This window comes from Mobula birostris, chromosome 12, assembly GCF_030028105.1.
Source record: "Mobula birostris isolate sMobBir1 chromosome 12, sMobBir1.hap1, whole genome shotgun sequence".
NCBI lineage: Eukaryota > Metazoa > Chordata > Chondrichthyes > Myliobatiformes > Myliobatidae > Mobula > Mobula birostris.
The window spans coordinates 27,443,222-27,469,206 of NC_092381.1; the positions used below are offsets into that span (position 1 = coordinate 27,443,222).

General features: G+C 39.7%; 1 protein-coding gene across 1 annotated transcript in view; it reads left to right on the top strand.

Moving 5' to 3' along the window:
* Positions 1-25,985, top strand: part of snx7 (sorting nexin 7) — a 74,699-nt gene that overhangs the window by 37,083 nt on the left and 11,631 nt on the right. Inside the window, exons 3-8 of the mRNA XM_072273511.1 lie at positions 7,479-7,589; positions 9,067-9,225; positions 10,085-10,283; positions 18,649-18,848; positions 19,443-19,529; positions 21,309-21,413. Of these exons, the coding sequence (XP_072129612.1) occupies positions 7,479-7,589; positions 9,067-9,225; positions 10,085-10,283; positions 18,649-18,848; positions 19,443-19,529; positions 21,309-21,413 (861 nt within the window). The remainder of the gene's footprint in view (positions 1-7,478; positions 7,590-9,066; positions 9,226-10,084; positions 10,284-18,648; positions 18,849-19,442; positions 19,530-21,308; positions 21,414-25,985) is intronic.

A 25,985-nucleotide genomic window follows, 5' to 3' on the forward strand; every position in this document is an offset into this window, starting at 1 on the left:
TAAATCATTATAGAACACTACAGGTCTTTGGCCCACAATGTTGTGCTGATCTTACAGCCTACACTATGATCAGTTGAACTCTATGTAGCCCTCTATTTTTCTATAATTCATGTGCCTATCTAAGAGTTTCTTAAATGTCCCTAATGTATCTGCTACTACCACCACCCCTGGCAGGGCATTCTGCACACTCACCTCTGTGTGAAGAACTTGCATCTGACATTCCCCTATACTTTCTTCCAATCACCTTAAAATTATGGCCTCTTATATGAGCCATTTCTGCCCTAGGCAAAAGTCTCTAGCTGTCCACTTAATCTACGCCACTGATACCGAATCATCATGAAAATTCTGTATTCTCAAAAGTAGATATTTTCCGCTTGATAAAGAACATGAACCAACTGCATTACAGTTGAGACTTCTGAAAGCAATTAAAAGCTGTTACATGTAAATATTAAAATAGTTTGAAAATTGCTAGTAAGGTGTTGTGCAAATACTGAAATCAAACTCTGGGAAAGAATTGCCAAATAAAATAGTTAATCGAGGTAAATGATTTTGTTGTATATCAAAATGGGGAGAGTATTTATGAATTAAATTTTTGGCCAATTTGTCCTGAGCAACCCAGAGCATTGCCTTTATAGTGAAAATCTGCAATTGAAATTTATTTTCAGAATCTGATTGTGGAATAAAAATGAATTGTGCAATCTGGTTGAGTAAAACAATGGAATTTTAATATTGATTTTTTTCCCCCTAATCTATAGGATAGAACTGTCAAAACAGTAGGCAAAGTAGACAAAATAAAAAGCTGTCATTGAGATATGCCAACTAGAAATTTTGATCAAAAATGGGAATAAGTTGGAAGAATGAAGATAAATGCAAATAGTTTAATTTTCTATTGCTGAATAAAGATGAGGTAATCTGGTGCTGTTGATCTAGATGCTGGAGTAATGAGTCAGCCTGTAATGGAATTTAGAGCATAGCAATATGTTCATGGACTCTAGCTGTTCAAGAAACAGTGACTATCAACAACTTCCAAATACAGTTTCAAAGTTCAAATTTCAGCCTTAATGACGGAGTGAATGGAGGTGCTGAGGATGATTTTTTTATTAATCTAGATTACTTGGGTAACAAGTGCAAGAATATTCTGAGAATCTTCATTGTAACAAATTACGGATTATATTAATCATTTTGAATTGAAGGATTGTTTGAGAAATATTAAATTCATCTGAGTCACCTAGATTGTGCTACTCAATTCATAATTAGATTCTTGTACAGAGATCTAGAAAAACAGTAATAAAGGGCCTGCAGTTGAAATTAAGAGTATACATAATAAAATGATTTCAGTGAAGGTTCACCAGTTTGTTTCCTGGGATGGAATGAAATGTTTGTTGATTATCCTGGGACAGGAGTGCCGAACTTTTTTGAAAATGGGTGTCCTAATTGGCAATGACTTTCTGAAACATTCTCTTACAGCCTTCGTAATTTTGAACAGAGGTTATCATTAATTAATGAATTAGTAACAATAATTATGAACTTTTGAAAGAAAAGGTTGAGTCCTGTTACTTATTTATGTGTAACAGACATTGAAATAAATGAAGCATTTTAGAAATCCTGTCCAAAGAAGGTTATTAATCTTTTGAAAAGGCAATTGAAGGTAACATCATTTATAAATAGTATCTTAATGTACTCATAATATTTGAAATATCAATGTTTGGTGCATATTTATGAAAGATCAGGGTAAGGTAAATAAACACTTTGCTCTTAGTGATGTTGTTGCACTAACGATGACAAATATTTTGTATCTGGCTTGTGTTTGATTGAGAGTAATGCGCATTTCATTGGTAAGTCTACTCCTATAATTAGACTTGACCAAGTTCATCACTGAAAACAATGACTCACGTGAATATTCATAGAGGAGCTCTACTGCATACGGTATTTACTGTTATTATCACTGAATATCCAGTGTTCACTCACAAACAACAAGAAAAAGTATAAGCAGAGTGAAGCCAATGCCAACTGGCCCGACTGTTTTCTATCAAAATACTGATGCTGTATGCCAGCACTGAGGATTTCACAACATACCATCTAATATTATGTGTTATTGCAACTGTCTAGCTGTTGATAAGCCAGCATGAGGTACTTCCTGTGAAAACATCTCACCGCTCTTGGGTTGTTTTAAAGAATCATTTGCTGCTTCATTTGGTAGTAAACATAATCATTACATAATTTTAAGAGGGAAAGGATCGAGAGGCAGTACAGCCTGCTGTGTGCCAACAAAATTTTTTGTGGGTGTCATAGGCTTGCCACTCCTGTCCTGGTAGGAGAGATTAAACAGGTTGTGTCTAGAGCTTTTTAGAGTTTGGAAGAATGAGCGGTCATATTGAAGCATAGAAATACTGATAGCGTTTCTCAGGGTAGACTCTGAGGTGATGTATCTCAGGTCTGGGATTGGGCTTTGGTCCAAAAAAAGGGATCAGCAATTTAGAGCTGTAATTAAAAAAAAAAAACAACAAATGGATATAAGTTTTTGCATTTATCAGTTTGAGAGCTTAGAGTTGTTGACAATGTGCAAAATGTGTTGATAATTGAATTCTAAAAGGATACGCGATTGATAAATGTCTGAGATCTTAATGAAGAGGTGTGAGAGTACTACTTTTCACCACATATGAAGCGCCAGTAGTATTATACTGTTCACTTTTTAATTTGTGATGTAAATACATCTATTATTAATTTATTTGTAATATTACTTTGGGTTGTGTGAGTTATGCATACTGTGTTGTGCACCTTAATCTGGAGAAATGTTGTTTCATTTGGCAGTATACATGTATGCAGTTGAAATGACAATAAATTTCAATTTGATCAGAATCAGGTTCATTATCACCTGCATGTGTCATGAAATTTCTTAATTTAGCAGCAGTATAATGCAATACATGATAATATAGAAAAGAAAAAGTAAGTAAGTTAATCAATTACATTAAGTATATATGTATATTAAAAATAGTACAAAATGAAATAATATATTTTTTAAATAGTGAGGTAGTGCTCATGGGTTCAATATCCATTTAGGAATCATGTGGCAGAGGGGAAGAAGCTGTCCTCAATCGTTGAGTGTGTGCTTTCAGGTTTCTGTATTTCCTTCCCGACGTTAACAATGAGAAAGGGGCATGTACTACGTATTGGAGGTCCTTAATAATGGATGCTGCCTTTCTCAGGCACCACTCCTTGAAGATGTCTTGGATACTGCTGAGGCTAGTACTCAAGATGGAGCTGATTCACTTTACAACTTCCTGTAGCTTCTTTCAGTCCTGTGCTGTAGCCCCCCCCACCCCCATATCAGACAGTGATGCAGCCTGTCAGAATGCTCCAAGTTACATCTATAGAAGTTTTCAAATGTTTTAGTTGACAAACCAAATCTCCACAAACTCCTAATGAGGTATAGCCTCTGTCTTGATTTCTGTATGGCTGCATCAATTTGTTGGAACCATATTAGATCCTCAGAGATCTTGATACCCAGGATCCTGAAATTGCTCACTCACTGCACTTCTGATCGCTCTGAGAATTAGTTCATGTTCTGTCGTTTTACCCTCCATGACGTCTACAGTCAACTCTTTTGTCTTGCTGTCATTGAATACAAGGTTGTTGCTGCGACACTGCTCAACTAGCTGGTACACTAGTATTAGTTCCTGTACGCTTTCTCATCTTCAGCTGAGATCCTACCAGCAATGGTTGTATCATCGGCAAACTTAGTGATGGTATTTAAGCTATACCAAGCCACACAGTTATGGGTATAGAGGGAGGAGAGCAGTTGGCTAAGCACACACCCCTGAGGTGTGCTAGAGTCAGCGAGGAGATATCAGCAATCCGCACAAATTGTGGTCTTCTGGTTAGGAAGTTGAGGATCCAATTGCAGAGGGAGGTACAGAAGCCCAGGTTCTGTAGTTTATCAATTAGGACTGTGAGAATGATTGTGTTAAACACTGAGCTATGACCAGCATCCTGACATAGGTGTTTGTATTGTGGCAGTAGGCAAATTGCAGTGGATCCAGGTCCTTGCTGAGGCAAGAGTTAATTCTAGCCATGACCAACCTCTCAAATCATTTCATCACCATAGATATGAGTGCTACTGGGCGATGGTCGTTAAGGTACTGGTATAATTGTTGTCTTTTTGAACCAGGTGGGAACTTCTGACCGTAGCAGTTAGCAGTTGAAAATATGCTTGAATACTCCCGCCAGTTGGTTGGCACAAGATTTTGAAGCCTTACCAGGTACTCCATCGAGGCCTCCCGCCTTGCGAGGGTTTATCCTCCTTAAAGACAGCCTGACATCGGCCTCCGAGATAGAGATCACAGGGTCACTGGGAACAGCAGGGATCTTCGGAGCTGTAGTTATGTTTTCTCTTTCAAAGTGGGCTTAGAAGGCATTCAACTCATCTGGTAGGGAAGCATGTCTGCCATTCATGCTAATGGGTTTAGCTTTATAGAAAGTAATGGCCTGCAAACCCTACCGTGCATCCGATGTCACCTCCAACCTCACTTGGTATTGTTTCCTCGCTGTTGAAATAGCCTTCCGAGTCATACCTGTTTTTCTTGTATAGACCTGGGTCACCAGACTTAAGTGCCACAGATCTAGCCCTCAGCAGATGACGAACTTCCTTGTTCATCCACAGCTTTTGGTTTGGGAATGTACAGCAAGATTTCGTAGGCAAGTACTCATCCACACAGATTTTAATGAAGTTGGTAGTAACTGTGGCATACTCATCCAGATTTGAAGACGAATCCCTGAACACAGTCCAGTTCACCGATTCAAAGCAGTCCTGTAAACGCTCCAGTACTTCCCTTGTCCATACCACCTTGTTCCTCACTACTGATGCGGCGGTTTTCAGTCTCTGCCTGTACTCGGAGAGTAGTACTACAGCCAGGATATCAGACTTTGCGAAATGTGGGCGTGAAATAGCATGGTAAGCACTGTTAATCTTAGTGTAGCAGTCCAGTGTGTTGTTCCCTCTGGTACTACAAGTGATTTGTTGATAGTAATTATTTAGTGACATTTTCAAACCGGACTGGGTAACCCCCCCCCCCCCCAAAACGATGGTGAAGGCGTCAGGGTGTGCTGCTTCGTGCATGTTGATCCTATTGCTTAGATCATCCAGAGCCTGTATGACATTGGCCTGAGGTGGAATGTACACCGCTACCAAAATGATCATAGAAATCTCCCGCGGCAGGTAAAATAGGCGGTACTTAATTGCGAGGTGTTCCAGGTCTGGTGAGCAGAAGTGGGGTGTCTCTGATATATTAGTGCACCAAGAGGAGTTGATCGTGAGGCATATACCTCCACCTCTGCTTTCGAGAGACTCGACTGTCTTATCCTGATGGTGTATAGTAAACATGTGAATCTGAATTGTTGTGTTTGGTATAGAAGTGGTTAACCAGGATTCTGTGAAACAAAGGACACAAGTCCCTCTGATACAGCACACCCTAGCTCTGAGGTCTTCAATTTTATTTACTGGAGACTGTATGTTTCTTAGTAAGGTAGTCAGTATTGAAGTTGAAAACGCACCTGTATCCCTGATCGGCAGCCACGTTTTCTCCGAGGATTCTGATGAGGAATATGGCCACATTCGACATTGTTTCTGTCGGTTTTAAATAGCAATACATTGTTCAGTTGCATGAAGACATTTTTGTTACTTGTACAGACCTTGGAAGCAGTTGTACTTCTCAGCTTCATCAGGAGGAACCAGGAATATTTAATGGTATCCATTGAGCTGCGCTGCTCAAGGTCACTGTTCCCAAGGTGCTCCTGGAAGTAGTAGGATTTTCTGGAATCACCCAGAAGTGATTTCTTAATATCTGCTTTGCAGAGAGAAAGCGAGAAGAAAAACTTGGTCTCCTCGGAATCTAGTTGTAAGATAAAGCACGTATGCACAGATTGGCTGTCATAGATTGTTTGGGGGTCTGATTACAGGAGTAAAGCAGTCAAATGAGACATCTTTATAGGTCCTTGTTGTGATATAGTATTGTGCACAGTTTGGCCTCTTAGTTAAGGAAGGATATAATTCCAGTAGAGGCACCGTAATGGAGATTCTTTAGCTAGGTACTAGCCACATATGAGCAAAGAATGAATAGACTCGATCTGCATTCTGAAGAATTGAAAAGAATTAGAAGAGTTCTCACTGAAAATTTTAAAGGCCTTAACATGGTAGATGCAGCAAAGATGGTGTCCCTTTACTGAGGGAAACTAATAAGTATACGTAATCTCACTAATGCTTTGTACAATTGAATATATCTGTTCATTTCCTCTAGCAATAAATAATTATATTGTTAGCTTTCTTAATTGTTTTGCCTGGACACTAACCTTTTACAAATTTAGTAGTAGGGGCACAGGTCTTGTTCCATTTCTAGGCTCAGCAATCTCTCGCCATTAGAATAATGTATTTTAAATTTTCTGTCAAAATGGGCAATTTTACTATTTTTTTGGCCAGTTTAACCTATCCATATATTTGGTAGAAAATAAGTTGTGAATATATAAAAAGGCTACAAACGTTGTAATCAGCAAATACCTTTAATTCTGCCAATACTGACACCACACACATACCCTTCATTAAATCTTGTCAACCAGAAAATAAATTCATTAATGTTTACTTTCAGTTTCCTGTTAACTAAGCGTCTATCCACATTAAAATCTTATCCTCCAACATGGTATTTATCTTAGTATCTTAAATCCCAACTGGAATTCATACTGAATTCCATGCACATGCTTAATTTACATTTCATTTTACAGAATACTTTAAACTCTTCTCTATAATGGGTACAACCTACAAAAACAACAGGAATGGGCCAACCAGTTCATGAAGATTTTGGTTGATCATCCACTTCAGCACTATTGCCATCTTCCTTGATTCTATTAGCATGTTGAATGAATGGAGTATCTATGCCAAGGCAGAGAATGTCAATAAATGTTTGCATTTATTGCCGTCACTTTTAGGAAGTCAGTTCCACCATTTATCCTTAAAAAAATGCACCTGGTGTGAATCATTTATTTTCCTATTCTTAAGGTTCTGAGTGAGATTGGTCCACATCCTTAAATTTTATCTTACTCTTCATCTGGTTCATTAATTTAATGACACCAGTAGACATTATCTCATTAGTATTAACAAGAATCCTAGTCATGTATTATATATCATGTATCTAAAATAAAATGTACACTATAACAAATTTGAGTCAGTACAGTTCTAAGCTAAAGCAATTTTAATGGAATTTCCTAATTTATCATTCATATTTGGGTGCTTGGCATTTTGATAGGCATGATGTTATTATCGTAAACCATGACTGTCCCTTCGTAATAGTTGTAGCTGTTAAAACAAAAGCAAATGCGGATATCCGTTATGTCACCTAACAATTATATTCTACAATGTATAGTGTTTGTATTTTACTGCTTCAAGATGACCTGTGCTGATGCTCTATGTATTTAACCCTGTTTGTTTATAGACTACACGCAGTGAATTTGACTCCAGTGAGTATGAAGTTCGTAGACGTTATCAAGATTTCTTTTGGCTAAAAGACCAACTTGAGCAAGCACATTCTACTTTGATTCTTCCTGTAAGTGAATCATTTTTGAGAACTTTTCTGCTGTATTTAAGTCTATATTTAAATGTCTTCCTAAATATTTCCTTGATATTAAAATCTCATCTTTGAACACATGTTGGTATGGTTTATTTTTTGTCTATACTAGTTGAGCTATGTGTATTCTTGAACATGAGAGCAATCGGATTGATCTAACAGCCTAGTTTCTTCAATCAGGTCCACGGGGTCACTTCCATATTTACAATAGATCTGCTTTGTTATGGTTATGTCCTAGAATTAAATCTCTGGTGTCAGATTTGATCTATACAAATTCTTTGGCATATGGTCATGGAACCAATAAAGCACTAAATAAGTAGAGATGCACACAATTTCTCCAGAGCATTACTTTCCTCATAGCTCTGAAGTACACGGAGCCTTGGTTGCTATATTAATTTTGATATTTCTGCATTAGCATTACATGTTTTCTGCAGCAGTTAAATATAGAATATTTTGTGGATTATTATGTCTGTGTACAATAGAATTGTCTGTTGAGCTTTTGGTTTTTGATAATAAAATGTGCGAGAATAAAAATTACAGAATGTGCAGTTTTTGGAGCATGGTCCTTAATCCTTGTTCTGTTTTGTCAGAAGTATAAGGCTCTTTGCATATTTGCTCTGTATTTATCTTTTTGACATTGAAATGTTTTGTGATACTTGAATACAAGCAGGAATTCTGAAGTGGAAAGCCAGCTTAATACCACAGTTGTCATCAATGGAAGTGCCCAGCAGGTTTGTTGTTAGAAAAAGTGCTTAGCATGTCAGTTTTATTGTGTAGAGCATGAACTTTATTTCTACTCTAGTTGCTTCACTGTTTGAGTCATGTGTCATTTGCACTCCTTACTGTGGTGGAATCCATCACAAATAACAGTTCTTAACTATGAAAAGTATAATTGTACAATTTTTATGCCTTTCAATCAAGCATAACCCTTTGGTTATTCTTGGAGTTTGCTCATTTCATGATCATGATTGCTATAATAATAATAATGATAAAAATCCATTGGCATGTGTATGGCAGATAGCTTTTCAGAAAATGTACCCGAATTCTCACTTTCAGGGCATAGAATTAGCTGGTTGTGGTTTATAGAGAATGGTTTAATGGGTGAAAGTGGCCATCATTCATTTGTGCCTTGGCAGTCATTATCAGTATGCTATTTGAAATTGGATTTGAGATCATTGCAAATATAAAATGAACAAAAGAAATATCCAGTTATTAATTTTAGAGCTTTTCTGTAGTAAATATACTGTACTTCAGCTCTTTTTATTATTAAGATAGCAGTCATTTCCATAAATTAAAATCATTTACAGAAGGTGCTTTTAGCTGTAAGGTTTGCCTCGAAATTATTATATTAGTATGGAATTAAGTGTTAAAATAGAACCCTTACGGTGTAGCAATTTATTTTTGTTGGGTACTGTTACGCTAATCTAACCATTTTTAATTTTCTCTTTTTACGTAGACGTTGCCAGAGAAATTTGCAGTAAGGGGGATAGTGGAACGATTTAATGAAGATTTCATAGAAATGCGCCGGAAGGCACTACATAAATTTTTAAACAGAATTGCTGACCATCCTACACTGTCTTTTAATGAAGACTTCAAATTATTTCTAACTGTTCAGGCAGGTGTAAAATCTATTCAGTTATCCATTATAATAACAAAACTGGGAACTGTCCTGTGTGCTTCAACAGATTTATTTATGGATGTAGATTTTTATCAGTTATTATAAATAATGTGCAGTTAAGGGCACTTTTTCATGGTGTATTTTGACATATATTTGAATTATAACCTACCAAATGCAATTGTTTCTAAAAATCATTGGTTTATTTTTGAGGTCTGTTTGGAATTCATAAACTTCTCTTCTGCAATGAATTTCTCTTCAATGAAATGTTAATAGTTTTTGGGTTAGTAAGATGTCCAGTTATACCAACAACACAACCTAGAAAATGAATCTAAAACTTGGAAATTTTTCTGATCCCTATGAACTCTTAAGTAGTTCAGAAAATCGCGACAATGCTGTTTAGAAATACACTCTGCCACTTTCATCCGAAGTGATTCTGCCATACTCGGGAATTGTTTCTGCTTTCATAGAAGTTATTTGGAAGTCAGAGTTCACTATACAATCCTGTCTTCCACATGCACAACTGTGGGTACAGGAACACTTCAGAACTCTGCCTGGATTTTCACCTTTGGACCTATTTTAGTAACTTAGATGTATTAAGTAGAATTCATTTCTGGCCTTCCCTTCTGTTGATCCTTTCAAATGCCACAGTTGTCATCTGAGGGAGTAAAACAAAACACATTACTCTAAGGCCAAAGTTCTTCACGGTCAAAAATGGTAAAATGATTTCATTATAGTTTAATATCCTACATGATTCCGGTGCCCTTAATTTTTCTGTTGCTTTATTTATTCTCTATGTATGGAGTATATAATTATTTCCTGATGGTTTGTTCAATTGTTTTTATTTTTTTTAATGCAGGACCTGGCCTCTCAAAAGAAGATTGGTTCAGCATTCATCAGTAAAATGGAAGAAACATTTCGGGCTGTTGCCAGCTCAGTTAAGAGTGTTAAGAATAGACCTGATGAATTCACTGCAATGAATGAGTATGCTGACACTTTCCATCAGAAAATAGGAAGATTGGATAGAGTCAACCAAAGAATTGTAAAGGAATTGAAAGGTAAGTTCATTGTCTTTTCTGGAAATTAAACGAAGAAAATTAAGTTAAATATATCACAAAAGTTTAATACTTCCTCCTTATTAGTATGACATAATCACCTGCATAGATCAGGTTGGCTACGTACTTTTCCATGCACGTTACATTTTTGCATGATCAGCCCAAATGAACTATCAAGCACCCATTTACACTAATGCCACTTTTGTTCTTCTCCCATTCCCATTAACTCCCCTTAAATTACACTGACCTGCTATGTATCAGATGCAGTTTCAATGGACAATTAAATTATCAATCCACAGGTCTTGCGTGTAAATTGATTTATTATTGTCACAGGTGTCAAGGTACAGTGAAAATCTTGCATATCATTTATACGGAGCAATTTATTACAACAGTGCATTGAGGTAATTCAAATGAAAACAGCAGAATAAAGTATGACAGTGACAGAGAAAGGCAGTGGGGATTTACAATAAGGTACAAGGTCACAACAAAGATTGAGGTCAACACTCCATTTCTATCATACTAGGAAACCATTCGATAGTCTCATAACAGCAGGATCTTGTTGTAAGAAGCTGTCCTTGAACCTGGTGCTGTGTTTTCAGGCGCTTGTATCTTCTGCCTAATGAGAGGGGGAGAAGAGGGAATATCCAGGGTTGTTGGATTCTTTGATTGCTGGTTGCTTTTCTAAGGCAATGAGAAGTGTAGACAGAGTTCATGGAAGATATGCTAGTTTCTCTGATTGTGTTGAGTTGTGTCCACAACTCTTCACAGTTTATTGTGGTCATGGACAGAGCATTTGCCATACCAAACTGTGATGCAACCAAACAGAATGCTTTCTATGGTGCATTGATTACAAATTGGTGAATGTCAGAGGGGATGTGCTAAGTTCCTTTAGTCTCCTGAGGAGGTCGTGATGCTGATTAACATCCTTGGCCATGGGTGACGACATGGTCTAGGGCACTAATTGGTAATCATTCTGAGGAAGTTGAAGCTCTCAGCCTCAGTAATATTGATATAGACTGGAGCATGTGTAATGCCCCCTTCCTGAAGTCAATGACCAACTCTTGTTTTGCTGACTTTGACGGAAAAGTGGTTTCTATGACACCATGTCACTTTCTCTCTGTCTTTTACCTATGCTATTGACTCATTATTTGAAATACAGTCCACTGTGGTGGTACCATCTGCAAACTGTAGATGGAGTTAGAGCAGAATTTGGCCACAAAGTCATGAATGTATAGGGAGCTGAGAACACAGCGTTGTGGGGCACCAATGCTGAAAATAATCACAGTGGATGTGTTGCTGCCCATCCTTACTGATTGCAGTTTGTTGGTCAGGAAGTACAAGATCTGGGTGCCCCTTTCCTTTCCAGAACTAGTGAAGGGTCTCAACACGAAATTTCAGCTCTCCATGATGCTACCTTGACTTGCTGAGTTACACAAGCATTTTGTATGTGTTCCTAATCATTTATTGCCCTCATTGAAATATTAACTTATTTTATCCCCTTTTGTTTTCTGAGTGGAGTGTTTTTCTGAAGTCATTGCATTTGGCTCACTGCTATAAAACCTTAAGATGTAGCAGCATAATTAGACCATTTGGCCTATCGAGTCTGCTGTGCCATTCCATCATGGCTAATTTATTATTCCTCTCAATTCCATTCTCCCGCCTTCTCCCTGTAACCTTTGACGCTCTGACTAATCAAGAACCTATCAACCTCCACTTTATATAATTAATACTTGCCTCTGCAACTCTCTATGGCAATAACTTCCATTGAATCTCTACCCTCTGTCAAAAGAAATTCCTCTTCATCTCTGTTCTAAATGGATGTCCCTCTCCTCTGAGGCTGCATCCTCTGGTCCCAAGACTGGCCCACTATAGGCAACATCTTCTCCATTGTTTGAAGTAGCGAGTAAGAGTGAGATCGTGCAGAGTGGAAGCCATTTGAAACCTACAAGTCTTGTCAGGAGTGAGTCATTGAGCCAATAGAAAGAAAGGAGGTGGAAGCAGAGTGGGGCAGTGGTCTGGCTTTGGCATGGAATATATTATTTTTAAGGAATATATGGGTCGGCACAACATCGAGGGCTGAAGGGCCTGTACTGTGCTGTGGTATTCTAGTGTCTAGATGCAGTTTCTAATAAGTTTTTTTTTCCGTTGTTACATAGCTAGTGCACTGAGAATAGGTGCAGAATTAGTGCTGTGTTCTTTGTGTGAGATGTGGGAACTTTGGGAGGCATCCAGTCTCTGCATGAAGTGCACCAAACTGCAGCTCCTTAGAGGCCATATTAAGAAACTGGAGCTGCAGTACGATGAGCTTTGGCTCATTCTGGGGAATGTGGAGATGATAGATGGAGCGTAGGTACCCTAAAGTTGTGGGAGGCAGGTGCCTTGGTGACCATCAGGAGAGGGAAAGGGAATAGGCAGCTAGTACAGAGTACCCCTATGGCCGTTCCCCTCAATAATAAGTGTACTGCTTTGGATGCTGTTGGGATGGACAGCTTACCAGGGAGAAGCAGCAGCGAGCAGGTCTCTGGCACTGAGCCAGGCTTTGGCTCAGAAGGGAAGGAGGGAGAGGAAGCGAGTTGCAGTGATAGGCGATTCATTGGTAAGGGGATCAGAAAGAAGGTCTGTGAATGAGAACAAGATTCCCAGATGATTTTTTGCCTATCTGGAGCCAGGGTCAGGGACGTCTCAGATCAAGTCCACAGCATTTTTAAATGTGAGGGAAAGTTCGTGGTCCAGTGATGTGTAGAATTAGTGACAAGGTTGTGCATAGTGAGTCATAGAGAGGTACAGCACAGAAACAGGCCTACGGGCGCATCTAGTCAATGCCAAAACCATTTAATCTGCCTACACCCTTTGACTTGCTCTGGGACCATGGCCCTCTATACCTCTACTATCCATGTACCTATCCAAACATATGTTAAAATTGAGCTCGTATGCAGCACTTGTGCTGGCAGCTCATTCCACACTCTCGCAACCCTCTGAGTGAAGAAGTTCCCCCTCATATTTCCCTTAAACTTCTCACCTTTCGCCTGTAAGCCATGACCTCTGGTAGTCCCACCCATCCCCAGTGGAAAAAGCCTGCTTGCATTTACTCTATCTATACCCTTCATAATTTTGTATACCTTAACAACTCCCCTCTCAATCTTCTACATTTTAAACTATACAGCCGTATCCTATTCAATCTTTTGTCATAACTCGGGTCCTCCAACCCGGCAACATCCTTGAAAATTTTCTTTGTACTCTTTCAACCTTGTTTACATCCGTCCTGTAGGTAGGTGACCAAAACTGCACACAATACTGCAAATTAGGCCTCACCAACATCTTGTATAACTTCAACATAACATCCCATCTCCTGTACTCAGTACATTGACTTATGAAGGCCAATGTGCCAAAAGCTTTCTTTATGAACTGATCTACATGTGACACCAATTTCAACGAATTCTGTACGTGTATTCCTAGATCCCTTTGTTCTCCTTAGTGCCCTACCGATCACTGTGCAAGACCTACCCTGGTTGATCTTACCGAAGTGCAAACCCTTGCACTTGTGGGCGTTAAATTCTGCCATGTTTCCTGCTGATGGAGATCCCTCTGCAAGTCATAGTTGCCTTCGTCACTGTCCACTACACCCTCAATTTTGGTATCATCCGCAAATTTGCTGATCCAGTTAATCATGTTATCATCCGGATCATTGATATAGATGACAAACAACAAAGGACACAGCACCAATTCCTGCGGCATACCACTAGTCAGAGGCCTTCAGTCAGAAAGGCAACCTTCCACTACCACACTCTGACTACTCCCACAAAGCTTGTATCTAATCCAATTTAATACACCATTCTGAATGCAGAGCGACTGAACTTTCTTGACCAGCCTCCCATGTGGGACTTTGTCAAATTCCTTACTAAAGTCCATGTAGACAACAGTTCCTGTCTACCCAAATACTTATATTTCAGGTCTGAAAGAATACTTTCCAATAACTCCCACGCACAGCAAGCTGGAGGAACTCAGCAGGTCGGGCAGCATCCGTGGAAATGAACAGTCAATGTTTCGGGCCGAGACCCTTCATCAGGACTGAAGAGGGAGGGGGCAGGGGCCCTGTAAAGAAGGTGGGGGGAGGGTGGGAAGGAGAAGGCTGGTAGGTGCCAGGTGAAAAACCAGTAAGGGGAAAGATCAAGGGGTGGGGATAGGCAGGAAAGGTGAAGAAGGAATAGGGGAAAGTACGATAGCTAGTAGAAAGGGGACCACTTCATCGAGCACCTCTGCTCCGTCCGCCACAACAGACAGAATCTCCCGGTTGCCACCCACTTCAGTTCTGCTTCACATTCCCATTTGGATATGTCCATACATGGCCTCTACTGCCATGATGAGGCCAAACTCAGGTTGGAGGAACAACACCTCATATACGGTCTGGGTAGTCTCCAGCCCCTTGGCATGAACATTGAATTCTCCAACTTCTGGTAATTCCCTCCAACTCCCTTCCCCCATCCCAGTTTCACTTTGCCCCCTCCTCCAGCTGCCTATCACCTCCCTCATGGTTCCACCTCCTACTGCCCATTGTGCTTTCCCCTATTCCTCCTTCACCTTTCCTGCCTAACCCCTCCCTGCTTCCCTTTGATCTTTCCCCTTACTGGTTTTTCACCTGGCACCAACCAGCCTTCTCCTTCCCACCCTCCCCTCACCTTCTTTATAGGGCCTCTGCACCCTCCCTCTTCAGTCCTGACGACGGGCCTCAGCCCGAAACGTTGACTGTTGGTTTCCACGGATGCTGCCCGACCTACTGAGTTCCTCCAGCATGTTGTGTGTGTTGCTTTGACCCCAGCATCTGCAGAGTATTTTGTGTAATAACTTCCCCACAACTGATGTCAGACTCACTAGCCTATAACTTTCTGGTTTCTGTTTAGAACCTTTTTTAAACAGTTGAATAACAATGGCTTTCTCCGATCCCCTGGTAACCCTCATGTCGCTAAGGAATTTAGAGGTAGTTAGGTGATAAGTTAAAGGACAAGACCTCCAGAATTGTGATCTCAGGATTGCTATCTCTGCCACATGCTAGTGAGGCCAGAAACAGGAAAATCATACAGTTTAACACATGGCTAAGCATTTGATGTAGGAGAGAGGGCTTCAGATTTTTGGATCATTATAGGGAAGGTGCACCTGTACAGAAAGGACAGTTTGCACCTGAACTGGAGGGGGACTGCAGAGGGAGATTTAAACTAGAGTAGCAGGGGGATGGGAACCAGAGTGCCGGGACAGATAGTGGAATAGTTGTGGAGAAAGATTTTGTCACGCCTACTTACAAGGTCAGGAACCAAAAGGCTTAGCGCGATGGGGCTAATGTTCTGAGTTGTGTGCATTTCAATGCAAAGAGCATTGTAGAAAAGTTGGATGAGCTTAGGACATGGATCAGCGCATGGAATTATGACATTGTAGCCATTAGTGAGACTTGGTTGCAGTAATGGCAGGACTGGTAGCTCAATGTTCTGGGGGTGGGGGGAGGGGTCCATTGTTTTTGGCATGACAGTGGCAGGGATTAGAGAGGGAGTGGTGGCATTACTAGTCTTGGAAAATGTCACTGCAGTGCTCAGACTGGAGAGTTTATCTAGTAAGGCTTTTTGGGAGGAACTGAGGAATAAGAAAGGTATGGCCACATTAATGGGATTATATTATAGACCACCCAACAGTCTGCATGATTTAGAGGAGCAAATTTGTAGAGAGATCACAGACTATTGCAAGAAACTTAAGCTTCTGTCATAGGTGATTTCTAATTTCAACATATTGACTGAGACTACCGTACTGTAAAAATGTCGAATGGGCAAGGGTTTGTCAAATATGTCAGGAAAGTTTCCTTAATCAATGCCTAGAAGTCCCAATTTGAGAGAATGTGATTCCGGACCTCCTATCAGGGCAGGTGACAGAAGGTTGTGTAGGGGAACAGTTTGCCTCTGGTGATCAAGATGCCATTAGTTTCAAGGTAAAAGAGTGGGTCTGGTACTCGGGTTCAGTTTCTAAATTGGAGAAAGACCAATTTTGATGGTATCAGAAAGGATCTGCAAGTGTGGATTGGGACAGGTTGTTTTCTGGCAAAAGTTTACTTGATAAGTGGGAGGCCGTCAGAGGTGAAATTTTGAGATTACGGAGTTTGCATGTTCCTCTCAGAATAAAAAAGCAAGGATAACAGGCTTAGGCAACGTTGGTTTTTGAGAGGTATTGAAGCCCTGGTTGGAAAAAAAAGAGGTGCATAGCAAGTATAGGCAGGTGGAACAAATGACATACTTGAGTATAAGAAATGCAAGAGAACCCTTAAGAAACAAATCCGGAGGGATAAAAGGAGACACAGGGTTACTCTGGCAGACAAGGTGAAAGAGAATCCTAAGGGCTTCTACAGCAAGTTCATAAACTCTATACAGATTACAGAGGAGGAGGTGTTTGCTGTTGTGATAGATCTCCAGGCTCTTGCAAGATGTTCCCTCAGACCCTGTGGGAGGCTAGTGCAGAAGTTTCAGGGACCCTAGCAGAGATATTTACAAACGTTTGTAAAACATCCTTAGCTATAGATGAGGTGCTGGAGAATTGGAGGATAGCTAATGTTATTCTGTTGTTTAAGAAAGGCTCTAAGAATAAGCCGATGAGCCTGACATCAGTAGGGGGAAAGTTATTGGAAGCTATTCCAAGTAACCGGTTAGAGTTGGTATTTGGATTATAAGTATGATAGACAGGGACTGATTAGGGATAGTAGCATGGATTTCTGCATTAGTCTATGGGATGATCTGTCTGGGTTTTTTTAAATCAATGGTGAATGGAAAGATGACGAGTTTCTAAATCAAATGCCAAATTGACACATTTACAGGTTTCCCCCGCCATCCGAATGTAGAGCGTTCCTATGAAATGGTTCGTAAGCCGGAATATCATAAAGTGAATAAGCAATTACCATTTATTAATATAGGAAAAATTTTTGAGCGTTCCCAAACCCAAAAAATAACCTATAAAATCATGCCAAATAACACATAAAACCTAAAATAACAGTAACATATAGTAAAAGCAGGAATGATATGATAAATACACAGCCTATATAAAGTAGAAATACTTTTCTGCAGCACTGTCTAGCGCAGCGAAAATCTCGTGGAAGCGCTCTCGGTAGAAACACTGTCCCCAGTAACCTTTAAGCTATGAAGCTGCCGAATCATACCAAATAACACATAAAAATACATAGCCTATATAAAGTAGAAATTATGTATGTACAGTGTAGTTTCACTTACCGGAATCGGGAAGACTCCAATAAATTGCAGTTCCGTCACAGTTAAACACTTATACAAATAACCACCTGACGCAATTGACAATCGCCTCTGATCTGGGCTGACATTTACGTGCCGGGCGGCACCTAATTAATTAGCTTGTTTATTTCAGCTCTTTTCTTAAAGATGTGCTGGCTGCGTTCTGACTACTGCTGTACCGCTGCATTCTTCGCAGCAATGTATTAGTCCGCGGCCCGGAGGTTGGGGACCCCTGCTTAAACTATGAAACTGCCCTCGCCTCAGAAACCGATCAAACCACCAATGACTACCTTTAAATTCTACTTTCACAACACTTTCATCACTATCGTCCAGTTCTTTCTGTTTCAGCTTATTAAAAAGACTGACTGATTTCTCCTTAAGTATAAGAAAACTTAATGGAACACCATGCTTTGTACACCCATCAATCCACTCAAGCAATAGACTTTCCATTTTATCCATTATTGGATGCCGACTAAGAGAGACCACTTTGCTATGAGCAGAACGAACAGTAACATCGGCAGCTTTCAAAATTCTTTCTCTCTGCGTTTAAATAGTGCAAATGGTGGACGCAGGCAAGTTCAACGTGCGGACAATGTCCTTACTTCGTTCACCACGATCAAAACGCTTAATTATGTCTAGTTTTATGCTAAGTGTAACACGCTTACGAGCTCTTTTAGGCTTTTCCTATACCTTAGAACTCATCTTGCTAACAGATGCACAAAATAAATCGAGATAAAGCACGTGTTTAAGCAATGGCGGCTAGAATGCCATTCCGGGGGAGGAGCTTGGCTGTTCGGGGGCACGCTGCCTTTTTTTCATAACAGTGAAAACACCCGTTAGCGAAAACAGGTAACTAATGTAGGACTTTCGTAACAACGAGGTGTCGTAAAGCGAATGTTCGGAAAACGGGGGCCATTTGTACCTGTAAACTATTTTAACTGCCAGCAGTATCATTGAATTATTAGTTGTTTTTGTTCCTCAATCTTCTAACTAATGTAATTTTGATTTTGCATATTTATTTCTGCGTGCGTATGATAATCATGTCAGATGAAATATAAGATTGAGCTAACAATTGCTTTCTAATTTTATTGGATGTAAAGAATATTCAGGTGCGATGAAAGAATATAGTCCAGTGTATAGCCTGTGGTCCGAATATGAAAAGGAGCTGGCTGAGCCCCTGACTGGAATAGCCAGTTCCATTGACAGCTGTTGCAAGGCCACTGATGGTCTTACTGTGGGCATCTCAGAGAATTTTCTTCCTGCTGTGCATGAATATATTTTATGTGATGAAACTCTGAAGGTGAGTTTTTAAAATAGGAGAAATTGGTGGGGAAAGCTGTGGCTGAAATTAAGTTCACTAAGTTTTATTTGAGTCAAAAGTTGAAGCTAGAGCATGTTTAACATTTTAGAACAAATGGCAAATTGGGTTACTGCAAAAATGGACCGTCTCATTTGTACAAATGTAACAAAAACTTGAATTTTGCATCTGTACAAATTATATAAAGTAAGTTGTCTCAGTTCATTATTACCTAGAGGAGAAGTTTGTAATTAGGTAACATGAGAGAAAGTTTATGTGCAAACTTTTGTTACAAATATTGCCCTTGTATTGTCATATTCAACACTGTAATGCAATATAATATACTTAAGAATAAGAGTATTTCAGTGTGGTAAGTGAATTTAATACTTCAGAGATTTTATAACGTGGCTGTAAATGGTTTAAAAAATTCTGTATAAATCTGGACTGGATACAAATGTTAATAATATGGCTTTGTTTAAGTTTTCAAGTTACAACAATTTTAAGTTGTATTTATTATGCACTTCAGATTGTGAACCAAGTTAAATATTTGTGGTAGTTATATTCTGAATAGATTTATGCTCATGTTTTTCTTCTTAGTCAGTATTGAAGAGGAGGGATTTAATTCAGACAGATTATGATTCTCAAGTTGATGCTTTGACTAATAAAAAAGCTGAAAAAGATATGGTGAGTATCAGATTTTCTGTTTCTTTTAGATTGGGAAGTTAGCTTATATTTGCATGAATAGAACGTGATTTCAGGTAGACCAACTGAATAAATGTACAAACTCCATTTCCAGAAAAGTTGGGATATTTTCCAAAATGCAATAAAAACAAAAATCTGTGATATGTTAATTCACGTGAACCTTTATTTAACTGACAAAAGTACAAAGAAAAGATTTTCAGTAGTTTTACTGACCAACTTAATTGTATTTTGTAAACATACACAAATTTAGAATTTGCCGGCTGCAACACACTCAACAAAAGTTGGGACAGAGTTAAAATAAGATTGAAAAGTGCACAGAATATTCAAGTAACACCGGTTTGGAAGACTCCACATTAAGCAGGCTAATTGGTGGCAGGTGAGGTATCATGACTGGGAATAAAAGTAGCGTCCATCAAAGGCTCAGTCTTTGCAAGCAAGGATGAGTCGTGGCTCACCCCTTTGTGCCAAAATTCGTGAGAGAATTGTTAGTCAGTTCAAAAGGAACATTTCTCAAGGCAAGATTGCAGAGAATTCAGAGACGTCTCAGTGCGTAAAGGGCAAGGTCGGAAACCACTGTTGAATGCACGTGATCTTTGAGCCCTCAGGTGGCACTGCCTAAGAAACCGTCATGCTACTGTGACAGTTATAGCCACCTGGGCTTGGGAGTACTTCGGAAAACCATTGTCACTCAACACAGTCCGTCGCTGCATCCAGAAATGCAACTTGAAACTGTATTATGCAAGGAGGAAGCCATACATCAACTCTATGCAGAAACGCCGGCGAGTTCTCTGGGCCCGAGCTCATTTCAAATGGACCAAGAGACTGTGGAACTGTGTGCTGTGGTCAGATGAGTCCACATTTCTGCTAGTTTTCGGAAAAAATGGGCGTCGAGTTCTCAGTGCCAAAGATGAAAATGACCATTCAGATTGTTATCAGCGAAAGGTGCAAAAGCCAGCATCTGTGATGGTATGGGGGTGCATCAGTGCCCAAAGCATGGGTGAGTGTGTGAAGGTACCATTGACTCTGAGGCGTATATTAGGATTTTAGAGAGACATATGTTGCCATCAAGGTGACGTCTCTTCCTGGGATGTCCATGCTTATTTCAGCAGGACAATGCCAGACCACATTCTGCACGGGCTACAACAGCGTGGCTTTGTAGACACAGAGTGCGTGTGCTTGACTGGCCTGCTGCCAGTCCAGATCTATCTCCTATTGAAAATGTATGGCGCATCATGAAGAGGAGAATCAGACAACGGAGACCACAGACTGTTGAGCAGCTGAAGTCTTATATCAAGCAAGAATGGACAAAATTTCCAATTGCAAATGTACAGTTAGTATCCTCAGTTCCAAAACGATTAAAAAGTGTTATCAAAAGGAAAGGTGATGTAACACAATGGTAAACATGCCTCTGTCCCAACTTTTGTTGAGTGTGTTGCAGCCATCAAATTCTAAATTTGTGTATGTTTACAAAATACAATTAAGTTGGTCAGTAAAACTATTGAAAATCTTTTCTTTGTACTTTTGTCAGTTAAATAAAGTTCACGTGAATTAACATATCACAGATTTTTGTTTTTATTGCATTTTGGAAAATATCCCAACTTTTCTGGAAATGGGGTTTCTAAGTTTTATTTCTGAGAAATATGCACATATCAGTTGCTTGATAGTCTTGATACATGATATATTTACGTGTCAGTAAACTATTGTATTCTGTCCCTTGATATGATCTCTTGATTTAAGTTTATTTAAATTCATTTTAATCAGCTGGATGACTCTGATCTAAGCTTTAAGTTTGGTGCCCTTCTGGGTAAAAGCATGGAGGAAATGAAACAACAGAAGCAGCAGAAAATTGACCGTGAAATTGAAGAGGTATGACAAGATATATCTTAGCTAACCTGCAGTCATTTTACTCTGAAGTATCAGCATTTTATTCACTATAGAGAATCTTCCTTGGTTATAGTTTACAAATCTACAGCCAGCCACTCTGCCTGTAAAAAGTTGCCTCTTGAGTCTCTCCTTAATCTTTCCCCTTTTCAATCTCTGCCTTAGGTTTAGATTTCCCTGCCCTGTGACGAAAAACTGACCAGTCACCTTACCTACACCCCTTATGATTTTATAAACCTGAACAAAGTCATACCTGTCCTGACGAAGGGTCTCGGCCTGAAACGTCGACTGCACCTCTTCCTAGAGATGCTGCCTGGCCTGCTGCGTTCAACAGCAACTTTTATGTGTGTTGCTTGAATTTCCAGCATCTGCAGAATTCCTGTTGTTAAGGTCATACCTCAATCTGCTATGCTCCAGGCTTTAAAAAAAAATGTCCCAGCCTCTCTTTGTAACTCAAGCCCTCCAGTCGTGGCAACATCCTTGTGAATCTTTTCTGTAATGTTTCCATCTTAATGACATCCTTCCATAACCTAGTGACCAAATCTGTACATATACTTAAGTGCACTGTCTTGTACAGCTGTGGCATACATCCCAACTCCTGTATTCATTATCCTGAATGATGAAGTGTGCCAAATATTACCTTCATTACCCTGCCTCACTGTGTCATCACTTTCATGGAGCCATGTACTTATGTCTCTCGGCATCTCTGTTCTGCAACACACTTTACGGTCCTGCCATTTACTATGTAAGTTCTGCCTTGATTTAACTTCCCAAAATGCAACATTTTCATCCCCAGCTGAATTAAATTCCTTCTGCTGTTCCTTGATCCACCTTCCCATTGATCTAAATCCTCTTGTAATCTTGCATAGCTGTCTTCACTATCCATCATATCACCAGTTGTGGCAAATCTGCACTCTTATTAACTGTGCCAACTATATTCTCATCCAAATTGTTAAGATGAACAGCAGGGGACCCAGCATTGAGCTCATGGTCTCCAATCTGAAAAACATCTCCACGTTGGACTCTCACCATCAAGCCTGTTTTGTGAACAATTGACTCACTCATCCTAGATACCATGTGAGCTAATCACTTGGACCAGCCTGCCATGCAGGGCTTGTCAAAAGCCTTGCTAAAGTCCATTTTGACTACAAGTAAAACACTGGCCTCATCAATCATCTTGGTAACTTATTAAAAAAAAAATCAAATTTTTGTCAGACACTATTTCCGTGCACAAAGCTGTGCCAATTTTCTCATCAGTCCTTGCCTTAAGTGCAAATTGATTCTGTCTCTCAATCTCTGGGATCTTTTCCACCACTGAAGTTATACTCACCAGCTTCTAGTTCCTGGCTTGTCTTTGAAGCCCTTCTGAAATAAAGACACAATATTAACTGCCCTGCATTCTTCCAGCACCTGTGGCTAACAGTGATATCTACCAGGGCCCCAGCAATTTCTTTTCTGGCTTCCTAAGGTGCTGTAGGATACAGTCAGGCCCTAAGGATTTCTCCAATTTTACGTACTTTAAGACTGCCATCAGCTGTTTTGCACTGTGAACAAGGCATCACTATCCCTTTCCTGAATTCCTTCCATAAGTACCTAAGAAATGATAACTTAGGACTTCGCCCCTCTCCTGTAGCTCTGCACATAGATGATCACATTGCTCATTATGAGGACCTATTCTCTACCTGGTTACTATTTTGTTCTTTATATATTTATTGAATCTTTTAGGATTCTCCTTTATTTATCTGCCTGAGCTATTTCTTGACCTCTTTTTACCCTCCTGATTTTTATTAAGGAAGCAGTAACAGGTCATCTAGAAATATGATTGGATAAAGTTAGAATAGATTTAGGAAAGGAAAACTGTTTGACAATTTTGTTGGAATCTTGAGGTGGTATTGAACCAGTCGGAGTGAACTAGTTGATGTATACTTGGGGTTTGTGGAAGGTAATTAATATCATTAGAACATGTGGGATTGGGATAATATGTTGGTGTGGTAAAAGGGTTGAGTCCTGATGATTGTTGTGAGAGTTAGGAGATTACTGCAACCTTGACAGAGATCTTTGCATCCACTTTAGCAACAGTCGAGGTCTCATATTAAGACCAATGGGGATAATCCAGAAGATTGTAGCTGCAGACCTTGCTTCTGTGAGTGGGAAGCTAATAGAGAAGATTCTTCTAAGATTCAAAGGTTCAATTTAATGTCAGAAAAATGTATTCAATATACATCCTGAAATGCTTTTTCTTTGCAAAACATCTACGAAAACAGAGAAGTGCCCCAAAGAATGAACGACAGTTAAATGTGAGAACCCCAAAGTCCCCCCTCCCCCCCAGCTCCCCCTCCTGTGCGTAAGCAGTGGCGATCAACAATCCCCCTCCCCTCCACAGGGAAAACAAAAAGCACACCTGCTACTGAGCACAAGCATGTCCTCAGCGATAGCAAAGACACAGACCTTGCAGCAGTTACCCCAAAGACTTACTGCAATTCTTCTGGCATTCGGCAACCCACAGGTTCTCTCTCTCCCTAATAAGGGAGAGGGAGGTGTCCCTCATTTTCACAGCGAGCGGAAGACATAACCAATAGGCTGGTCCTGGACTTATTTCCTGGCATAATTTACATATTACTATTTAACTATTTATGGTTTTATTACTACTTAATTATTTATGGTGCAACTGTAACAAAAAGCAATTTCCCCTGGGATCAATAAAATATGACTATGACTAACCCGCTGGTTTACGATGTTAAAAAGTCCGTTTCATCGCTTTTTATGAGCTCTGTGCCCGAAGATCACAAAGATCTCGGGTCTTCAGGCCCGCAGCGAAAGGTTTTCTGGCCTCCCCAATGACACACAAGTCTCCTGCCATTACACCGACCCTCGGTCCGCCTGTCTCCAGAGCCCTGAGATCTTAGGCTTCCAAACACCAGGCCGCATCTCAGGCCGACCCCTTGGCGTGCCGAACGTTGACCAGTCTTGAAACCCAGGGAATGGGTCCCATTCCCGCAAAGAACCAAAGTGAGCAAGTAACTCCAGGTCAGGGTCTTCAAAGGAACCGTGATAGAGAAAAATAAAGATATTAAAGATGGGAATAGAGCTGATTCTGAAGATGCAAGCAAAGGAGTTGCCATTTAGCGCTCGCCACCTTAACTACGCCTCAGTCTCCTTAGTAGGATTTACTGGAAAAACTTCGTCTTACCAGGAACAGTCAGCATGGCTTTGTGCAGGGAAAGATCAATACTTGCTAACATAATTGAGTTTTTTTTTTGAGGAGATGATGAAGAAGATTAATTGAGACTGGGACAGTGGATGTTATATACGTGGTCGTTTGTAAAGCGTTCAACTTGGTTCCTTGTGGTAAGCAAAACCAGAGGATTAAGGCTCATGGGATCCATGGAGATACAGTAAATTTTAAAATTTGTTTAGACGTAAGAGAGAGGGTGGTAGTTGGAGAGATTTAATTCTGACTGGCCTTTTGTCCACTGGTGTTCTGCCAGGATTTCTGCTGGGCCTTTGTAATGCATTTAAAAGGTTTGGACAAAATTGTAAGTGACCTGATTAATATGCTTGAAAATGACAAAAATTGTTTGGGGTTTTCACAAAGGTCCCAGCAGAATGTATTGTCAGGGAAAGTGGTGGAGGCAGTTACAATAGAAATGTTTAAGGAGTATTTAGACAAATACGTGAGTGATATAGACCACGTACAGGCATGTGCAGTTTAAAATGATATTGTGGTCAGCGAAGACATACTGGACTGAGGATCCTTTCCTGTGCTGTTCTCTTAAATAACAATGGTTTGCTTTCTGATTGACAGTTTTAGCAGCATCTCTAAACTACTACAGATAATCAATAGATGGCACTCTAAGCAAAATGTCAAATACTAGATTTCAGAGGGAAAAATGAGGATATAAATTTATTACAGTATGCATGTCTTTTGAAAAGGGCCACATTTCCGGATAATGTTTCCTCTTTTAGTTAAAATTGGGTTTCCTGCCCAACATGCAAGATGTAGAGGTGAATCTCTTTGCCATTCATTGATTTGATTAAGAGCTTAGAGACAACATAGCTTATTGCTCTGGGATTTTGTTTCTTGTTTTTTAACTGGAATGCATATGGCATGAATTCATTATCCCCATGGGATTGAATGATTGAATTCACCAGTGCAGCTGAGTTACTTGTTAATGTTCCATTTCTTTGTTGTACATATTGTTTACCTGTGTATAGTTGTCTCACACTTTAGAATATGTTGCATTGTTAACTCTGGTTGACTCTTGGTGAATTAACAGATTTTTAAAACCTTGATAAATATTCGTATATCCATTTCTCTTCAATGGATGAAAGATAAGCAAATTGAACCTGTGATTTATTCAATGGAAACTTGCCCAAAACCTCTTTTGAAATATAAAGAGACCGGTAGCTTTGTCTTCAGCACAAGATATTTTACTGCTAGTGATTTTTGAACTGCAGTCACTGTTATAATATGGGAAGCATTTATAATGAGTAAACTCAATATTAAATGCTGTATTTAACTCCATGAAAATCATCAGCAAGCCTTTTTTTAAAACT